The sequence below is a fragment of the Rhagoletis zephyria genome, unplaced genomic scaffold, assembly GCF_001687245.7.
Source record: "Rhagoletis zephyria isolate East Lansing unplaced genomic scaffold, Rhagoletis_zephyria_1.1 Rzeph_scaffold_02401, whole genome shotgun sequence".
Taxonomy (NCBI): Eukaryota; Metazoa; Arthropoda; class Insecta; order Diptera; family Tephritidae; genus Rhagoletis; species Rhagoletis zephyria.
The window spans coordinates 36,134-55,692 of NW_016159485.1; the positions used below are offsets into that span (position 1 = coordinate 36,134).

The window sequence follows — 19,559 nt, forward strand, 5'->3', positions numbered from 1 at the left end:
TATACTTGTACCATCACGAAAATTGCCATGGGCTGTCTTTCTTTGATTTCCAATTAAAAAACATTGCGATCAAATTGTCCCTGCAAACCAAAGTTCCCGAAATCTTAACAAAATCTTTAGGAGTATCTCATTTCTGTAACGATTTTTTGTAAGAATATTCAAAGAAAATTATATGAAGTGGTTAACACGAAATCGTAAAGAAATTTCTGTACGAAAAATAAAGAAAATTCTGAAAAAATTCTGCAATAAGCATTATTTTAATTGCTTCACCGATTTTCTTCTGAAATTTCTTAAATGAATCGAAGGATGTACAGTTTATTTCATTTTAGAAAAATCGGAAAAAAAATCGGATGAGATCTCTACGAATTCTTTAAAATTTCTCTACGACTCAGATTACTCTGAAACAATTGTGTACAAATATGTACTTGCATCGTACACTCGGTTTATGTATTTATTTCTAGGAAAAATTCTTAACTAAAAGGACCGTTCTGATTTTGGTATATTTTTATTTCTAGTACGAATATCTATGGCTAAATATACGACACTATTTTTCAAATATGTATTTTTATATTTATGAGTATGTATTATAGTAGCAGTAATATACATATATATGTATGTATGTACATACATATTACTGTGTATTGCATTATGTTTACAAAAGCTTTTGCTCTATTAGAGAGAGTAAATACACAGAAGAAGGATTTCTTTTTAAAAATATGTACATATGTATGTATTGAATAAACAATTATCAACTTGATTCTTCTTTAAATCGGTTTTCGAAAAAAAATATTGTATGTAAATAATAAAATAAAATGTATAGGAAAATACTGTCACTGTATGTGCCTGTCTGTGTCTGTCTATACATGCTTTTACAAAACTGAAAATACTTATGATTCTAATATCACTATTTCTACTAGCAATTTTATCGAAACGATTTCATTATGCATTTGTAGATTCAATGCATAGTACATATGTATGTAATGTCAACGAAACCTTTCTATATATGTATGTATGTGTGTATGTATGTATTACTATTCTTTTAGATTGTATGTATACCTTTTAGCATTGATTGATATGATACTTATACTAAGTACATATTATATTTCGAATAATATACGCAGTTAGTATGTATGTATGGTGTGTTTTTGTATTCTAAGTACAAACTTTTTATATCGATGTGTAGTTTTTTTTTTNATTCTGAGACGTTGTTTATTTTAGGGTGCAGCAACGGATAGAATTATGTATGTGGTATGTATACAATCGGCTTTTTTGTTAAAAAGTTAATTATGTATTTATATGATTAGATCTTTCTTACCATCTGTACATTTTCATTCAGCATTTTTATTTAGATGTAAAATATTATAATGGCACCCTCGCATAATAACATTGAACTTAATACGGTTAAGTGCGTCAAGCAAATTTTAATTGTATATAATCAAGTCTAGAAATACATTCATAGATTTTTCAATAAATGAATGATCATTTAAAAAAATAAATAGGATTGAGTAATGAATTAATTATCTTATTGCACTTTTCAAACTCTAGACTGAAATATCAGTAGAATAAAATCATTAAAAATACAAAGTACATATGTATGTTTGGCACTAAAAAAAAATAAAAGAATATTGCACCAGAAACTAAGCTGTTGATTACTTATGTATGTAGTTTTTATATTTTATGAGTTAAATATATGTAAGTATGTATAGTGAATTGCTAAATATTTAAGTTAATCTTGCTCTATTGAGCTGCTCAACCAAACTTATGCACGGTATGTCTGTATGTGTGAAATTTTACAATTTTATATCTACAGTGAACTGTTCACGTTTTTATTGTGGTGATCTTAAACTAAAATTAGTAACAAATAACAAATTGTTTCAAGCGTTTTATGTGTGTGTGTAAATGTGTATGTATGTATATTCATATGTGCATAATCCATATATGTATAAGAATGTACATCCAAACATACATCCATATGTATGCGCGTATAGCTGTTTAAATGGCCTCTATAACTATTTATTCCATTTTAGCATTTATGCAAATAGTGCATATCATATACATACATACATATGTATGTATGTAGGATTTTGCATATGTTTCTATTTATACATACCAAGGTGCCTATTCATATACATATCTTTGTATGTATGTATGTATAAGTATTTGCCACTGGCGATTTATGTACATACATATGTACTTATGTACCCACCATTTTTTAGGTAACTACATATGTACATACATATGTATGTATGTCTGTGGGTATGTAGAATTTAAGCGCATAAGTTTTTATACATACATACATGAGTATTTATGCTACGTACAAATAAAAGCTCCAGGTGCTAGTAACACAAGCTCATTTTGCGACAAATGTATTTATGTATGTATGTATTTGTATATGTACATACATAAGTATAGATGAACATACATGTGCATGCATGATTTTAAATTGTATTGTCGTAACTTTCACTGTTGCTTTATACATACATACTTGCCGGTAAAATATAATTTTATGCGTGTGAATTCATAAAGGCTTCACTGTACGTAAACATACATATATATATGTATGTATGCATGTACATATGCATATAGGATTTAACCAGAAATCATGTGTGAAAATCTAGTAGGAAGGCCTATAACAGCTGCACAATGACTGGTTCAATTAAGCACATATGCTCCGCTCCCCTTACTGGCAAACGATTCAGGCAGAAATGTCTTATCATTTCGGGAACTGCTTCAAAAGGACGACTGAATTGACCGAGAATATATTGACCAGCTTCATTGCGTTGTATGCGCATATGCATAAATCCTTTAGCGCCCCTGAAAATGCCAAGTATTTTTTTTTTTAATTACACATACTTGTATATACATATATTATATTCTCCTGCATTTTTCCTGGGATACTTACTTTAATGAGAGTGAATAGTCCTGCTTGGTGGATTCGCAATTGCGAACTAAAAAACTTCCTTCGTTGAGGGGTCGAAGCGTATTTTCCGCTTCGATTCTGGTAATCGCGCCGTGATACCAACTGCAGCGAAAATATTGAAATAGTTAGTTATTAAAGAATTATGGGTCATAAAATTACTGCCATTGGGCCACAGGCAAAAATTAACTTTGATGTAAATTTTTTTTTATTATCAAAGAAGTTCTGACCCCAGTGACTTGAAGCTGAAAAATGAGTTGGCTATTTGTTGTCAAACATAACTCACCCTTGTCGCTCGAGTGGTATGGAAATGTCTATCAAATCTACAGCTGATGTATAGCCCTGTGCTATATTTAGATTAAGTTCTTTATTGGTTGAAAGGCCTCGTAAATCTAGACTACCAAATTTGCTAGTCTGGCGAGGCTCATTTAAATTTAAAGTTAAATTTTGACGAAATATCGCTGCATCTGTAAATATGAGCTCTTGCAAAAGTTTTCCTATTTTCAGAAATCACATCACCTGCATACTTACCCAACTTCATAGAGATCTTGTTTTCATCCCTCATCGAATGGCTTGAAGACGCTTGCGATAAGCCGCTAGATTCGGTACTGTGCGATAAAATGCCTATTTCTATTTGATTCGTGCGTAGTCGTCTTCTGAGCTTCGGCATATCGAACGGCAGGTCTCCTAAATCCACGGATGTGGCACTACCCGAGGTACAGGTCTCCTTTGAAATAATAGAGAAAATACATAAGTCAATGCATAACTAAAATATGTATTTTCATAAATTTTCTTCATTACCTGCTGAAGGTTCTTTTTTCGTCTTAATTTTGGCATATCGAAAGGTAAATCATGCAAGTCTTGGGGTACCCCAGATGAATTTGCAGCTGTTACCGCTGCGCTCGTGCTGCTCTCATTTGCTTTGTCTGATTGTGAAAAATTAAGCTTCGGAAGTGTAAACTTTTGTATACCGGCACTTAGTTTGGAGTCTTCTCTTGAATGCAGTGAGATTCCACTATCAGAACCGATTATTTCATCGGCTAAATGTAGGAGCGTTTTATTGGGTGGGGGTTTCTTTTTCTTTAGTATATCGGGTTGCGTTTGTTGTTGTGGTCTGATAGTTTCGATGTTCGAGGCTGAAGCGTTAGAACTTGTTTGTTGTTGTGTCTGTGTCAATTGGGCCAGTTGTGTGATTTCCTCAGGGGAGGTATGTTGAGTCTTATTTTGTTCGGACAATTCGGAAGCTGGTTCTTGGGAAGACTTGTCTGAGATTGGGCTTAAGATATGTAATTTAGAGTGGACAACAACGGGCGCTCGTAATGGGAGCGCAACGCTCGAGCTACCAGATTCAGAGCTATGTGAACTCAACGAGGTTGAGTTCCTTGACTCTGAACTGGAAGTACTTCGGTTTCCTTCACTGGTACTCGAGCGTAAAGATTCCATGCTGCCACCACTACTCGATGTGGCAATGCTTTCGGTCGAGGAGTAATTATGTGCCCTTCGACCGCCATTTCCCACATGGTGGCGGTGAGAGACGTGGCTTTTTCGCAATTCTAGTACTCGCCCCGATTCAATAACAAAAGAGCGCGGTCGATCACGAACTCTAGCAATATTCGATGGCGGAATATTATGAATGTTGCGTGATGTTGAGGATGGTGGATTTACGTAAGCGCTATCGGTAAGACTGTTCTCATTACTGGTACCTATTGACAGAGCTTGCTGATGTTGCTGGCGCAAAGAAGACTGTAATGGAAGACGTAAGTCACGTAAACGTGGATGGGCTGGATTCGAAGACGGTAAGTTTGGAGCGCTTTTTATACTATTCATTAGGAAACGATCATGTTTTCCTGGAAATTTTATAGGCAATGGTGCAGTTGACGGCGGAGATGGTGTATATCCACGAATAGGTAATTGTGATGTGGAGGCGCATGCTGCATCAGGTTCTGGGTCAACAGTTTGACTGCGAATAAGAACTTTTTCAATGCCGGTTGTTATACTAGAAACATTGCTTTGGAAGTCACTATCCTTTTTGGGATTCACCTCTGCAGGAAGAGCAGCAAGTGGCGATCCACTTCCACTTGCATTTCCACCCGAGTTGCTACTTTGCTCTTGTATTGCGTGGTTTTTAGAGTTTTTTAGTCTTTTGCCTTCAAGCCGAGATTTTACATGACCGGTTTTTTTCGAACGTGTGTCAGGCTTTGTGACAGCGCCAGTGCTACTGTTTGGCTGAAATAATACCGAGTGGTTCGTTATACGATCAACTTCATCGAGGTCATCGTCCGATTTGGCTATTTTACAATCAAAAGCAGTCTCATATAATTGTCGCGTACGGCCAGACATTTCGTCGTCGTCCAGCAAAGTAATTGCACTTTTTAATTGAGTTGGACCTTGTTCATCAAATACGTTTGCAGTGGACGAGTTTAAATTGCTTACATTTGAAATGCAGTCTGAGCACTCATGCACGCCTTGTGGATGGACGTAGAAAATGCTACGTGGTCGAAAAAATTCGTCGATATCTTCCCCAATTGTCGGTGCAACGCAGGCGCAAATAGCCGGGCCGAACAATTTATGAGGCGGCATCGACGAGTTATCTTCTATAATTGGCAAAGTTTTCGTCTCCTCAGTTTGGTGATTGCAAGTACTTGGGTTTGCACCAACGGCTATTGGCTGTATATTGCAGGTTTTGCGAACTAAAGCCAATGCCCTTGCATGCCACTGACGCCGTTTTTGACACTCACTGCAGTCCGATTCCTCTGAAGTGGATGTTGTTGGCGAATCACAGCGAATTATATGCACTCCCTCCTCTGTAAACGAATAGCGTTTTGGTGTCTCATTAGCTGCTTGCAGTGGGGTATTTTCAATCAGTTCAATTTTATCGAAATCGTGCTCCTTGTTTTCTGGTGCGTCTAGACTTGTACTCTTACGATAGGGACCTACTACATCATTTATGGATGGCTGCGTCGACTGCGGTGGTTCGGAAACTGTGGATTGGCGACTTTTATTCTTGGTTTCCTTGTCTATGACTCCAACTTCGTTGTCTTTCGATTTAAGTAGATCGGAGTAGTAGTATGGCGACGGATTCCGTTTGCTTGTATCTGGTGGTGCAACCACTAATTTGCGAGGACTACGGTATAATTGTGATGGCAATGGGTGTACTAGGTCATCGGAAATGCTGTCCGGTGAGTTAAGCTCGGGAACTTTAATTGATTGATTGTTTTCATCATCTGATGACTTGGGTCCTGAAGAATCTGAGGTCAGGAAGCACACATTTTTTTTTATAAAAAACATAAATACATATCTATACATATACATACNGGAACTTTAATTGATTGATTGTTTTCATCATCTGATGACTTGGGTCCTGACGAATCTGAGGTCAGGAAGCACACATTTTTTTGTATAAAAAACATAAATACATATACATATATACAAAGGTAGTTACATAATTTTATACTTTTATAAGGTAGATACCTTGCATAACACATACTTACCTGAACTACAGTTTGAACGCTTAGCTTTTTCTTGGCCTTTAGGCGAGCTCAGCTGATGATGAGATCGCCGATTTTTGTTCACTCGTCGCTTTGCCCTCTTATGATGAAGTTTTTTCTGACGTTTTGAGTCCTTAGGATCTGAATAACCTTCGATTAGTTTGATTGAAGCGTGCCGTATTGTATTAGGTAGAGGCGGATGGGATTGAAGAGAGAGTTGTGGTTGCGATTTGTTGTAGGGGTTATGGGACTTCGATTGAATGGAATGTGAGTTGTTGGACTGGGAGTCAATGTGTGTTAGTTGATAAGAAGGAAGTGTGTTGTTTGGGGCAAAAGTGGATGAGGGAATACTCAATGTTGTTTTATTTGTTGGTAATGTCGACAACGGTGCTGGTGGTGGTGGTGGTGGAAGCGATTCCAAGTCTTGCGATTTTGTTTGTTGGCTTTGGTATTCACTTTCTTTTGGTTCGGACAACGCAATCTATACACGTGAATTTGTTATAGGTATAATGAGAAATTCTCAAAACAAAAAAACAAATAGCATATATGTATATATTTCTTCACATACGAATTCTGTTTGCGGACTAGGATGAGCCCAGTTTACGGGATTTGTTGGCAAAGCTTCTGCTAAACATGGATCAAAACTGGACGGCCGTTTCTTAACAAAGTCAACTGGTAAGCTATAATCGTCACAAATGGCAATCTGAAAACAAATAAGTGAACAAATTTATTAATTTTAAAATGTCTTAAATATCACTTTGCAACTGCATAAATATGAGTATGTTGCACTTTTAAATACATATGTATGTGTATTCGAAATCTCGCAAAACTGTCAACATTCGCACCTCAAAATACAGCTGCAATCGATATAGTTCGCGGCAATCGGAACAATACCATTCAAACTCATTTTTTCTTTGTATTTCCCTATTGGTACCTGAAGATATACCGATACATTTGTCATGAAAGAGGCGTGCACATGGACCCGAACACTGTACAGTTAATTCATTCAATGAGAAGTCTATCCAACAACGACGGCAAAACATTTTTAGACTATTTTTTATTAGTAAACGCTTTTAAACTATGTATAACTGATGCAACCAATACCGACGACTTCTCTAACAGGCTATGGTTTTGCAACTAAAAGTTGAATTCTTCGAATTATAATTCAAATGATGCTAATGTGGCCTTTTCCGCACAAAACAAGATCGTGTGGTGGATTATATGCTTACGTATATACTAAAGACTACGAAAAATGTTTTAGCCTGGGGCTAGAAAACACTGTACATCACATCAATGTGCTGTCTGTCGTCCTTAAATAACTACCTTTTCACTCAACTGACACTGCGCTTTCGACTACGCTTTGTATACAAGTTGGTATTCTATGGTATATGGCTTGCATCGTTGATTTTTGCCAGCAGCTGTTTACGCTGAGTTGATTAATACGCCAAAGGAGTGTAGGCGCTTCTTATGCATATAAAATCTGCATGCTGTGTATTCGCTTTATGCTGTCTTCTTTTCATGGATTGTCCATTAAAATGAGCAGAGTAATAATAACTTGTGCCTTTTCATAAAAAACATACATATGTACATATGTATGTATGTATGTATGTATAAAAATGAACATTGCTGGTAAAAGTAGCGTAATAAAAGGTTTGCATACTCGTATACCTTTTCATTTATTTATATGATAACAGATATGCGCATACACATACACATAGATACATATGTAAGTACATATGCACTTTCCCACTACATAGGTACATACATATGTATATGTTTATACAAAAGTATGTACGGAAATATATAGGCACATAAGTATGCATTTATTATGTATGTATGTAAGTTTTTGACTTAGTTTTTAAATTTGTCGAAAAAATGAAAGGGGTTTATAGATACATATGTTTCTAGATATATGCCATTCACATTAAAATAAATTAATTCTCGCAAACGACCACCCATGTTCATAGGGATGCATTATATGTATGTGTGTATTTATATAACAGGTACACGCACTCATATGCACGTACATATGTATGTACATATGATTTTTCTGTTTTCATATAAGCCACTCGGCGCTGATGTGATATTTGATACTTCGTTCCTAACCAAACATATGCACATATACATATGTATGTATGCATTTGTATGTATGTATGTACATATTCGCCATAATAATTTTATTATATCTTCTGTGACGGCAAACTGACTCAGGCGTCGGGAAACCCCTCATGGAGGTGCCCAACCAAAACTGCCTCATCCTATGTTCATTAACAACGATGAGTCATGAAGGTCGTGACGAAAACAAGGTATACGCCGCGGCGTTAAAACTTGTGCATCTTCGAAATTTCACCGCAATCATTTCGAGAAGAGAGTTGCGCCCAACACACTCATATATTTGCATGTACATACACTTATACATACATACAAACTTATTAACTCACAACATGTCGACTTTCGAAGAGCGCAGATGAATTACTCTGAAAAGCAATGGAGACGGCTTTTAAATACATATGTATTTCGAAAATCCACCAATATGAATGTATAAAAACAAACCACAAAGGTACTAACTAGAAAATTGGTATGTACTTTTAAAGCTCAAAAAATCAATTTCGCAATTTGCCGTATTATGCGCAATTTCCTATTGTTTCTCCATTTAACTAAAGCCAAATACAATTCCAAAATGTACTGCATGTAACTTTCGATTTAGTAGTTTTAATATACGGAATGAAGCCGATACCGAAAGTCCATTTTAAAACAAATTATTTGAGCCACATACATATGTATGTATAAATTGCACACCATATACAATGCGCGCATAGGTACATATGTATGTATGTAAGTACTGATTGATTTGTGGAAAAAAAAAAAAAAAAAAAAACAGTAGAATTTCGCCTTACCTTTGACAATTTAGGCTACGCAACAATAAAACTCATCACGATACAAATATTGTAAAACTATTTGTATATAAACAAACGATTAAATAACGAAAAGACAATTTCTCACAAACATTTTGGTATCGAAGATGGATGGACTAAGCGTTAGTTAAGTGCCGTTCAACTACGTTTGTGGTGATATGTACATTTGAACTGCTTTTATTTTGTTGGTAATAGAAATTTTCGGTTTTCCGATTTGTACATATAAGAGCGATTCAAAGTTTGTTAGCATACGCTTTAGATTTTTATTATAGAATACAGATGTACACATGTATGTACATATGTATATTCACAATCCGGAAGGTAATTTTTCTTGTTTTGGTATTTTCTTATTAAATTAAAATAAATTGTTTCGTGCCAAAGTGGACTGCTTGCTGCACTCGACGTTTATTTTAGGACTGCGGGTTTTCTTTGCAGGAAGACATTTTATTCCAATTTCAACCCCTATGCATGAAAACACGGGGTTGAAATGCCTTGCAAGCTTTAGACTGCAAAAGCTCATGTACTGCGAATTTAACTCTCTCTCTCTCTCTCTGTTCGAAAAAATAGAAAGAAATTAGATGTGACTTTTAAAAGCGAAATTGTCACTTCGTTCGTACATTTTTACATTTGCATGTAATTCGATCCGGGTAGGTTCTGCAATTCACTTCCGAGTGAATTTGAACCCCTGCCAATTGGAATTCAAAGCGAGTTTGATTGAAATTCACTCGGAAGTGAATTGCAGACCCTGCCTGGTTGATATGTGCAAAAAATATTCACTTACAAAGTCTATGCTTTTTTGCTGGCAACCCTCGAAAGCCAACAACAAAAGTTGAAGTCTGTTTAAGTGGTCTAGTAATATTCTTATGGAGACCACATAAATATCATAGTATAACGGCGATCGCCCCTCGGCAGACAATGGCAAACCTGCGGGTGTATTTCTGCCTTGACAAAATTCCGCATTAAAATAATTTGCCGTTCGGAGGCAACGTAAAATTATCTTGATAATAAAAGGCTTTCAAAGATAAAGCCGAGAAGGAGTGTCTTAAAGAAAGAAAATAAACAAACCAATTTTAATAGCCAATTTCACGAAAGCAATTTAAGTGAAAAATGATTTTAGTTTCTTGAATTTTATATGAAAATTTACAGAAAAAAAAATTAATTTCCATTTAAATTGCTCGTGAAGCCGGCAGTAAGGCTTCTCTGGAAGAAATTAATTTAAAGTATAAACATGTTTAAATTGTATATGATTTGATATTTGAAATAAAATAATTTTTTATTTAGTAAATGAATTGACGGAAAGTGTCTTTAAATTCCCTATTTAAGTTCTATGAACAATCTCGATTGGGTGAACAGGCCTTGCGGGAATTAGTTCACTCAACACGGATTGTACTGTATCATTATTATTGTTGTTATTATTATTTTTATTGTTAATATTAAAAGGTGCCTTCAAAAAATAAATTAAAGTATGGTTATCAGTGTAAAAATTTAATATTGTTTAGTATTAGCAGCTCATTACAAACGCTTAACTATCTTATTGGATAATTTATTTTTGAAAAGACTTCAAAATTTGCTAATAACGTTTTCATGCAACTATCCAATGGGCTAATGCATTCCTAAATACATATCGTACATTCTTACAAACCAACAGTGATGGGCAAAATTGTAACATAGTGTCACGCTTCTTATTTCAGCAACGGAAACGGACTGTTTTAATAGGGTCGGACCAAAGGGAGAGGGGTGTCAGTTGAGCTGGGTTGAGATGGCATGTGAAGAGGTGGTTGGTGTCGTGCGGGGAGTCTCTACACGCCGAGCACTCATTGGAGATATTGGGGTCGAGTCTGCAGAGGTAGCTGTTGAGGCGGCTACAATATTCAGACCGTAACTGAGCCAGGGTAACGCGGGTCTTTCTTGGCAGTTAAAGATTCGTCTCTTCTATAGGTGGTGATTGGGCTCGGATCAAGGTATTCATAGGCCGGGAGTCGAGGTAGATGGTGACCGACTCCCTATGAATGTCGTTGATAGCTCGTCTGTACGTCATCGGGTCCAGTGGTTGGTCTACGTATTTCTGGACTTCGTCTTTGTAAGCGAATAGTTGCCCCCCGACGTGCCTGGGCGGAGACTCCTCCTGTGGTCTGTTAGGGTGTTCACTTCTGTGACACCCCACCAGAAACTGATTACAAAGCATTTTGTTGTGCTCCCTTACGGGGAGCACTTGGGCCTCGCTGTGTAGGTGGTGCTCAGGCGACGTAAGTAGGCCCCCAGTCGCTGTCCGGAGTGCGGCATTCTGACAAGTCTGTAGCTTTGTCCACTGCGTTCAACTAGTCCCCGGTGACCAAACTGGTGCTGCATAATTCAGAACCGGCCGGCCGATTGCCTTGTATGTTGTCAGCAACGTTTCTTTGTCTTTGCCCCAAGTGCTGCCGGCGAGCGACTTTTCGAATTTTTTACTGTCGGTACTGGTGTGCCATCGACGTGAATGCCTAATTCTAGTCTGACCTCCTTCGTCCAGGTGGTGAAGAGGGTTGTCGCTGATTTCGTTGGGGGGAGTGTTAGGCTCCTTGCACTGAAGAAGCAGGAAAGGCTGGAGAGATAGCCGTTTACTTTTAAGCAGAGGTCATCAATTCCATTCCGAGAAGCCAATATCGAGCAGTCGACAGCGTACGAGATCTTCTTTTCTGCTGCCAATACGCTCTATGTGGCAATACTTCGCTTCGCTGTCTACTGAGTTGCATTAAAGTTTAATACTTAAAGGCTTTTGCGGGAGTGGCTGCATGGCTGCTGGTTACCAAATTTTTTAAGTTGTCGGGGCCGCAAAGAAAGGTTATTCAGCAGACTTCCTTTCTCTTGAGGAACACTTTTGGCTAAATTTGTTTAAGCCGAATTTCCACCAGGCATTACTTAAATGACAAACTTTTTAATGACAATGCTGGGCATAAAAAAAAATGTGTGCCATTACATTCATAAAAATAGTCATTATGTATGTGTTCATGTGGAATTTTTTAGACGGGCTAGTGGAAATTTGGCATTAGTCTTAAAATTTTCATCCAATTTTTTTTCCCACTTTTCCTTTGGTTTCACCATTCCGCCGTAAATCTGTTATTTGAATTTATGTTTCCTGATCGCCAATATTTTTACTGGTAATTCCTTGTTGAATAAACTTCAATTAAGCAAAAAGTAATTTGACCTCAAACTAAGCAAAAGATAACGTAAAATCCAAAATCATCATATTTGCCTTACTTAACATTTTTGTCTGCTAGATTTGTAATTGTTGTTGGATTGGAGGAGTGTAGGTGCTCCAATAAGAATATACAACAAAAGTATGACAGTCATTAGAATTGGGAAAGACAGCGGTTGCCGGAATATAAAGTGTTACAAAATGTTACAGTTTTGCACGTCACTGTACAAGTGTATTTATGTATGTATGTAAGATGATTCTCAATTAAAATAATTATTAGAGATTTACCGAACACTTATTAGTAGTTGTATACAAACATATGTATGTAGGTAGTATATACATATGTACATACATATGCATTCGTATTCGCTAGTCAGTCATTCAGTGTCTTACAAACAACTGATAACCAAAGACTAAATACGACGAAAAGTTGTCAGGAAATCCGCTTGGAATAAGAGCAGAATTTAGTGTAAAAACTCGTGGCACGAAGACTAGAGCTATTCCAAACTAGACAATTATATACATACATACACAAGTACTTATGTATCTATGTGCATAAGGGTGGTCCTAAAATACAAGCGGAAGAAAAAAGTTGAAAATATTCTAAATGGACAAAAAGAATTCCAGTATTTTTTTGTTAAAAAAATTATATCACTGGATATGTTACGAAACAATTGAACAATTGTTTTATTTATTTTTATGAAAAAGTATTTTTCACATATAAAGTAGGTGGGAAACTTCATGGGTTTTGAGACAGTTATGAATATCTTCTTTTTTTACGAACAAATAAGAGTAATATATTTTTCATTTAAAAAAATTCTAGGGGCTGAGAGCTTAACATTTTCAACTTACATACTCATACAACTATGTACATACAATATGTATGTATGTGGGCACCTTCTCTATGGTGATTTTAAAAACCGAGTTGGGCATTATTACACTTGGATGTACATGTCTATGCAGGTTCATATGTACTCATTTAAATACATACATATTGTATGTACGAGCACATGTAGCGTATACAAATTATATTCCCTCTAGTCACTTAAGAGCGAAATACACCACACAAGCGGTTTGACAAACCAAGCGAAATTTCCCTTTGCTTCAAGCCATTTGTGCTGTGTATGGGGGTGTTTGAAGGTTTGACGGCGGTTTGTCAAACCTTCAAACACCCCCATACACAGCACAAATGGCTTGAAGCAAAGGGAAATTTCGCTTGGTTTATCAAACCGCTTGTGTGGTGTATTTCGCTCTTAAGTTTTAGCGATTTCGGCATCCGAATTCGCTTTGAATCCGAATTCGCTTTGAATTTTTCTAGGTTTACGACCATAGAATCATAGTAGATATGTATGTAGGAAAAAACCTGCGAGTGATGAAATATTAAAAAATGATGACGCGAACAAATAAAAAAATCCTTCATTCATCATTTAACTAAACTACAATTTCAATGCAAATTTAGTTGGTTTTAAATGCATGTAATAAGTAGATTCGTGTTTGGTTGAGCAGGGTATGAACCACACGTTCACAGGTGTTTGAACATATGTATGTAAGTATTTATGTATGGAAATGTTGCACCCAACCACGAGAACCCCCGCAACCTTTGCCACCGGAAGAAGTTGGCGTGCAAAGGTACATGTGTTTGTTCGTACGCGGGAGTCTCTCGTCAAGCTGGTATTCAAATTAAGTACTTATAGATTATACATACATATGTATGTACACATATACCGTACCTTTGTTACAAGAGTGTCATAATACAAATTTATGTTTATTTTATTTAAGTATGCAGAAGTGACAGTCACTTCTTCTTCTGTGTTTTGTAAAAATTTCACAGCCGTATCGATTAAGAACAGTTCCTTAGAAGAAAATGTGTCTTCATTTTTACCATGGGAGCGTATTTAGTCTGTGAACTTTGAATCCGTTTTTATTCGCGGTTTTGATTTTTTGGATTTTGAGCCTCTTGCCGCTAAAGTGCGATATGTATGTACATACACACATAAATATGTATTGCTTTAACCTCTGCATTTGTGCATCGTACCGTTACAATTCGTTTTCCTCTAATGTATGAATGTGTTTATGTACATACATATGTATGTAAGTATGTATATGCTGGTGTGAATTAATTGATGCAGGTGTATGTGCGTAACAGCGTAACTGAATGTAAGTTTGATTCTGTTATTAGCAACTTGGGAAAAAATTAATTTTACCACCACGAGTAAACATACATATGTACATAGTGATTCTTCTTTGGTTAAATTTAGAATAGGGGCATTCAGGCGCTAATGCGAAATGCAATTGCAATGGTGCAAAATGTGAAAATGCATAATTTTACCAACAAAATCTCGTATCAGGCATTGCACATTAGGGCGGGTTGATTTGTATGGATGAAAAAAAAATTAAAAATCGTATAGCAAAAACGTAATCTACATTAAATTCTAAGAAAATTCTCTGAAAAAACGATGGGTCTAAAATCAAACCCTAATCCGCGCCTCTCGACTTGAAAACTTTTTTCCTCTTTTTTCGCTAAAATTATTTTCTTTTTTTGAAATATATTATGTTTTATTATATTATATTATAGTTTATGCAATACAGGTTTTGTTTTGAGACTAATCAAAATATTCAATTATCAAAAAAGCAGTTGAACCCCAATTTGCATCTCCTCTGATTGCGTACTTTTAATGAAAAAAAATTTTGACTGTAGAAAAAATATAAAGTGCAAAAAAACTACCTTACTAAACAATTTTATTCAGAAAATTCGATTTCTTTTTGGAAAAACCTATTTTTTCTAAAATTTATTTTTTTGGCAAAGGCGGCCATATAAATTTTCAAGTCGAGAGGCGCGGATTAGGATTTTATTTTAGATACATGGTTTCTTCGGAGAATTTTCTTAGAATTTCATGTAGTTTACGTTTTTGCTATACGATTAAAAAAAAATCAACCCGCCCTATTGCACATGCTTTTGGTTGGTAAAGAGTGAAATGAAATGATTGAGGCGAGATTGTCGGCTGTGTGGATAAATATCGCAATTTCGAATTTCGCACCGGTGCAATGCATTCGCATGAACGCCTGAATACCCCTAATGTATTGTGCTCGTAGTTTTGTTATGTGGTTGGATGTCATACAAAAAAAATATATACATATGTAAATACATATGTACTTGCAAATGTACAACATAGAAATAAAACGACATGTTATATATTGAGTTTGAAATGATTACTAATTTGAAATAAGATTTGGTAGTGAGTAAATAAGATTTGTGGTAGTGAATACGTTCTGTTCTTTAAAATTCTGAAATCCGCTTTTGTTTTTATTAACAGTAATATGATGGTATAATTTGTTCCATTATCGATTATATACCTTTAAGTAGCTCGGCAACGCACAGTGCGGTATTTCAACAATTTAGATGGACAAAATTGCTTAAACAAATTTTTCCTGAATTCTGAGATTTTTACATACATATTAGCAGATAAAATATTTTCGTAAGTTTTGTTATTCAACTTCAATTTTTGTTTCAAAGTTCAAGCCAAGTGGAACAAATCGGCAAAGCATCGTGAGCGATTTATGTCCAATAAGGCCATTTGACTTCAAGAACACCTTTGATGGACCGAAAGTACCTATTCAAGGGAATCGCTTGCTCGCGTAGGAGATGAGTAACGAGCAATCCTGAATTGTTTATCCTAGTCCTTGGAAAATCCTTTGAAACTGCACAATAATGTAATGTACTTAGCTGTCACTCACACTTACTTTCTGGGAAAATTTCCCAGTAAACATTGGGCTGGTTAACAATTCTAAAATGATTGAAAACCCAATCTTTTTATCGAGTCTCACCTTCGATAACGAATGTGAAATAGGTTAGTATTTGACTCGAGAACTAGGCCATTCTCCAGCAAAACGGAGCCTTCGTTATCCAATGTATTTTAACTTCGCTATGAATTCGAAAGCCAGCCCATTATCGAATTGAAATTTTAACGAGAGAGAGTGATTGTCTTATATTTCCCCTCGAGAATGAGCTGGATTTCACTTCCTCTCTTGTTACTATGGTTTTAATTTTTTTTTTTTCAAACCCTTCTCGTGTGTATTTCCAATATACTATGACCGTTGGAAAACTATGGTTGGTTATGAGTTCGTNAGTTAAGTTTTAGGTCGATTTTTATATCAGAATCTCATTTTTGGGAAAAGTGCAGATAGAGGGTATTCAATATAAGCCCTCGATTTGTATTGTATGTTTATAATGCTTATATGAAACTTCGTGCGTTTAAATGTTGGTTAATATCACTTTCATACCTGCTTCTTCATCGTGTCAGTCAATTCGTCGATGCATTCCTTTCGTTCAAACCTTTCGAATTTGAAGCTGTTGGAGCGATAAAGCTCATTATCCTCGTGACGTCTGTTTCTGCACAAACGACGCATTATTATATTACCACTGCTTCCGCCACCAATGCGCGGGCTGTTTTAAATAATAAAATAAGAATATAGTGTGATATCTTATTGCCTTTTAGAAAAAAGTTCACATAGAAAAATAAAAGTGAATATTTTTTTTCGCACTCATACATTTTTTTTTTGCTTGTTTGACAGGGATTCGCCTCGAAATTCGTCATTAAATGAAGGTAGCTAGAATTTTACGGCGTCGCGACCGGAAAAATTTCGAATGATAATTATTTTTATCGTCGAAATAAACTCTGCCTGTTGGAGGTGACTGCCATCAGGGCAAAATTTATTTGTATGTTGCACGGCACTGGGTCACTATTAGCAGTGGTATGCACCCCTTAGCCGCTACTCTATGGCGATATGTAGCCAATTTATTCCGGCTAGCTAACGCGTTGGCCGGGAATTCAATACTCATTGATCTATTTCAATTATTTTAAGCAAACATTTGTTTAATTTAGAGAAACCAAAAATTTTTTCGGAATTTTCTACTAACTTACTGAAATATCTTATATTTTTAAATATACATATTTTGTAGGTTCTTACAACTATGTAATGAATATGCATTGAGAAAAGTTGTATATATTTTTAGGGGTTACTATGTATGTACAATAGGCAAACAAAGGAAACAATTGGGGCCATTACAAGTGGACTTGAACTGGAAGAGGGCTTACTCTCTTCATGCTTTATGAAATCTAAGGCATTTATCTGGTATACCTTTGTAAACATGTGCACTACATTTGTGCATACACCTGCATGTATGTACATATATGTACGAGTATTAAATATATACATATGTAAGAAGGTAGACAAAGGTGGTTTTGTGAACTAGATTTGAGTGTCTTAGAAAGTGAAAATATAACACTAGAAGAGAAGGATCCTTTAAGGAAACAACACATGTACATATGCAGGTATGGCTTTTGAAACCAAAGCATGCATTCATGGGTTTCCACACATAGAGAAAGTGCGAGCATTTATATACCATGGAAACAAACCATTCAACAGAGAAAGTCGCATTTTACTTAAACATTTCTAACTTTAACGATCTGGCGAAGAAATGTGTACTTATACACAAGCGTTCATACTTAAGTATATATGTATGTATGTATGTATGTACACAAGTATGTATGCCTGGGTGCAAGTTTGCTAGATATTTCAAATAACTTACCCGCATGGCTTACAATGAGTCATGTGCAAATCCCAGTTTAGATGAAAATTGAACATGCGTAGCTTTGCGACGGCTCGCTGTCGCAGTGAAATATCTGGAGTAGCTGACGTTGCTGCTGCGGCTGCTGCTGTTGTTGTCTGTCTTGTTGCTATTTCGGATGACATCGTATCCATCGTTCGATTTGTGTTGGGATACATCATTACGGTGCCACTGGGCGCTGATGTGGCCATAATGCGACTCGATGAAAGTCTTGGTTGGCGATGATGTCGATGATTGCCCATTGTGCCATCAGAAGACTCTTTTATCGTGTAAAAACCACCAGATGATCTATAAATTCGATAAATTTAAATGTAAACAAAGTTATGCTTTGCCTTGATTAGAAATTAAGTTCTAGCTTACGACATATTGTCCGCACCGCCTCCGCCTACACAGCTAACACCGCTCCGTCGTGGGCGACTCTTGCGTCGACGTCTCCGACGCCGGTCGGAGGATGCTTGGCTGTTATGAAGCACGTGTTGGCTTAGCGATTTTGGACATGGCGAAACCACATGATTGCCCTCTATGGCAGTTTGTTGGGCGCTGTTATTGCTTGTCGGGACTGGGACTGGAATCTGGCCACTGGCGGCTAAACGTCGCCCAGTGGCCGTGCTGGATGGCAAGTTGCCTGCACTGCCTCCACCAGTTGCGGTCGTTCCCGCAACAGCCATTGTAACAATGTTGCCATCACAAAACCCGCCGCCTGAGCCCGTTGTGTCCACCGATTGTGTGCCGGATGTTGTTTTGGAGGAGCGACCACCGAAACTATGATTAACCTTGCGCCACATGCGTTCCATTATGAAGAGCACATATACATGTGTGTATATGTATGTATGTCTCCGTATGTATGTATGTGGGCACTTATCAACAGTAGGATGACAGTGCGGGTTGGGTGGTAAGAAATTAACTAATGCATTAAATGTCTTTAGCTCTCTGATGCCAAATTATTTTGCAAAAACTATAAGGAACCATCTAAGTAATTGTTTTGAACTGTCTGGACAAAAGGAACTAGAAGAACTTTTGTTAAAGTTTATTAGTACTAGATAGCTGTTTATTGCCGTTTTTGTTTTTCTTAATGATTTTACCACACACACACATCCGCGAATGAATTTATTTAATTTTAATGGTAGTTAATATGATTACACTGACTTTGGGCTCCCATCTACATATACTCACATATATCTACAAATACATATGTATGTGTATGTATTAACCTTTTTTTCCTACAACACTATAACGAAAGGAGTGTAACGACAGTAGATTTTCTTTGTTTCTTCAATTATGATTTAATATCATCGCAGTGCTTAAGGAAGTAAAAATTGTCAATAACTATTTGTACGGATAAATTGTAGTACACTCAAATCAGGAGTTGTCGACACGAGTGAAGGCTGTCTGTAGGATTTCGTATCTTAAAGGAATCACTTAGTCTTTGCAGGAA

At 36.3% G+C, this 19,559-nt stretch overlaps 1 protein-coding gene across 4 annotated transcripts; it reads right to left on the reverse strand.

The window, feature by feature from the left end:
- Window positions 1-1,194: 1,194 nt before the first annotated feature.
- On the reverse strand, window positions 1,195-19,241 carry hwt (SH2 domain-containing adapter heavyweight). Of its 4 annotated transcripts, XM_017621261.1 has the most exons (10): window positions 18,485-18,918; window positions 18,086-18,412; window positions 16,777-16,939; window positions 6,974-7,108; window positions 6,409-6,886; window positions 3,719-6,165; window positions 3,449-3,644; window positions 3,204-3,384; window positions 2,903-3,022; window positions 1,195-2,814 (listed from the first exon to the last, which is right to left on the reverse strand). In XM_017621261.1, exons 1-10 carry the CDS (start codon window positions 18,916-18,918, stop codon window positions 2,628-2,630), a joined length of 4,668 nt encoding a protein of 1,555 aa, XP_017476750.1. In that variant the 3' UTR covers window positions 1,195-2,627. The 4 variants fall into 4 exon arrangements, with proteins under 4 accessions (XP_017476750.1, XP_017476753.1, XP_017476752.1 ...); XM_017621262.1 differs by lacking the exon at window positions 3,204-3,384 and having other exon boundaries at window positions 2,723-2,814; window positions 18,485-19,241; XM_017621264.1 differs by lacking the exons at window positions 16,777-16,939; window positions 18,086-18,412; window positions 18,485-18,918 and adding an exon at window positions 9,541-9,722.
- Window positions 19,242-19,559: the final 318 nt, after the last annotated feature.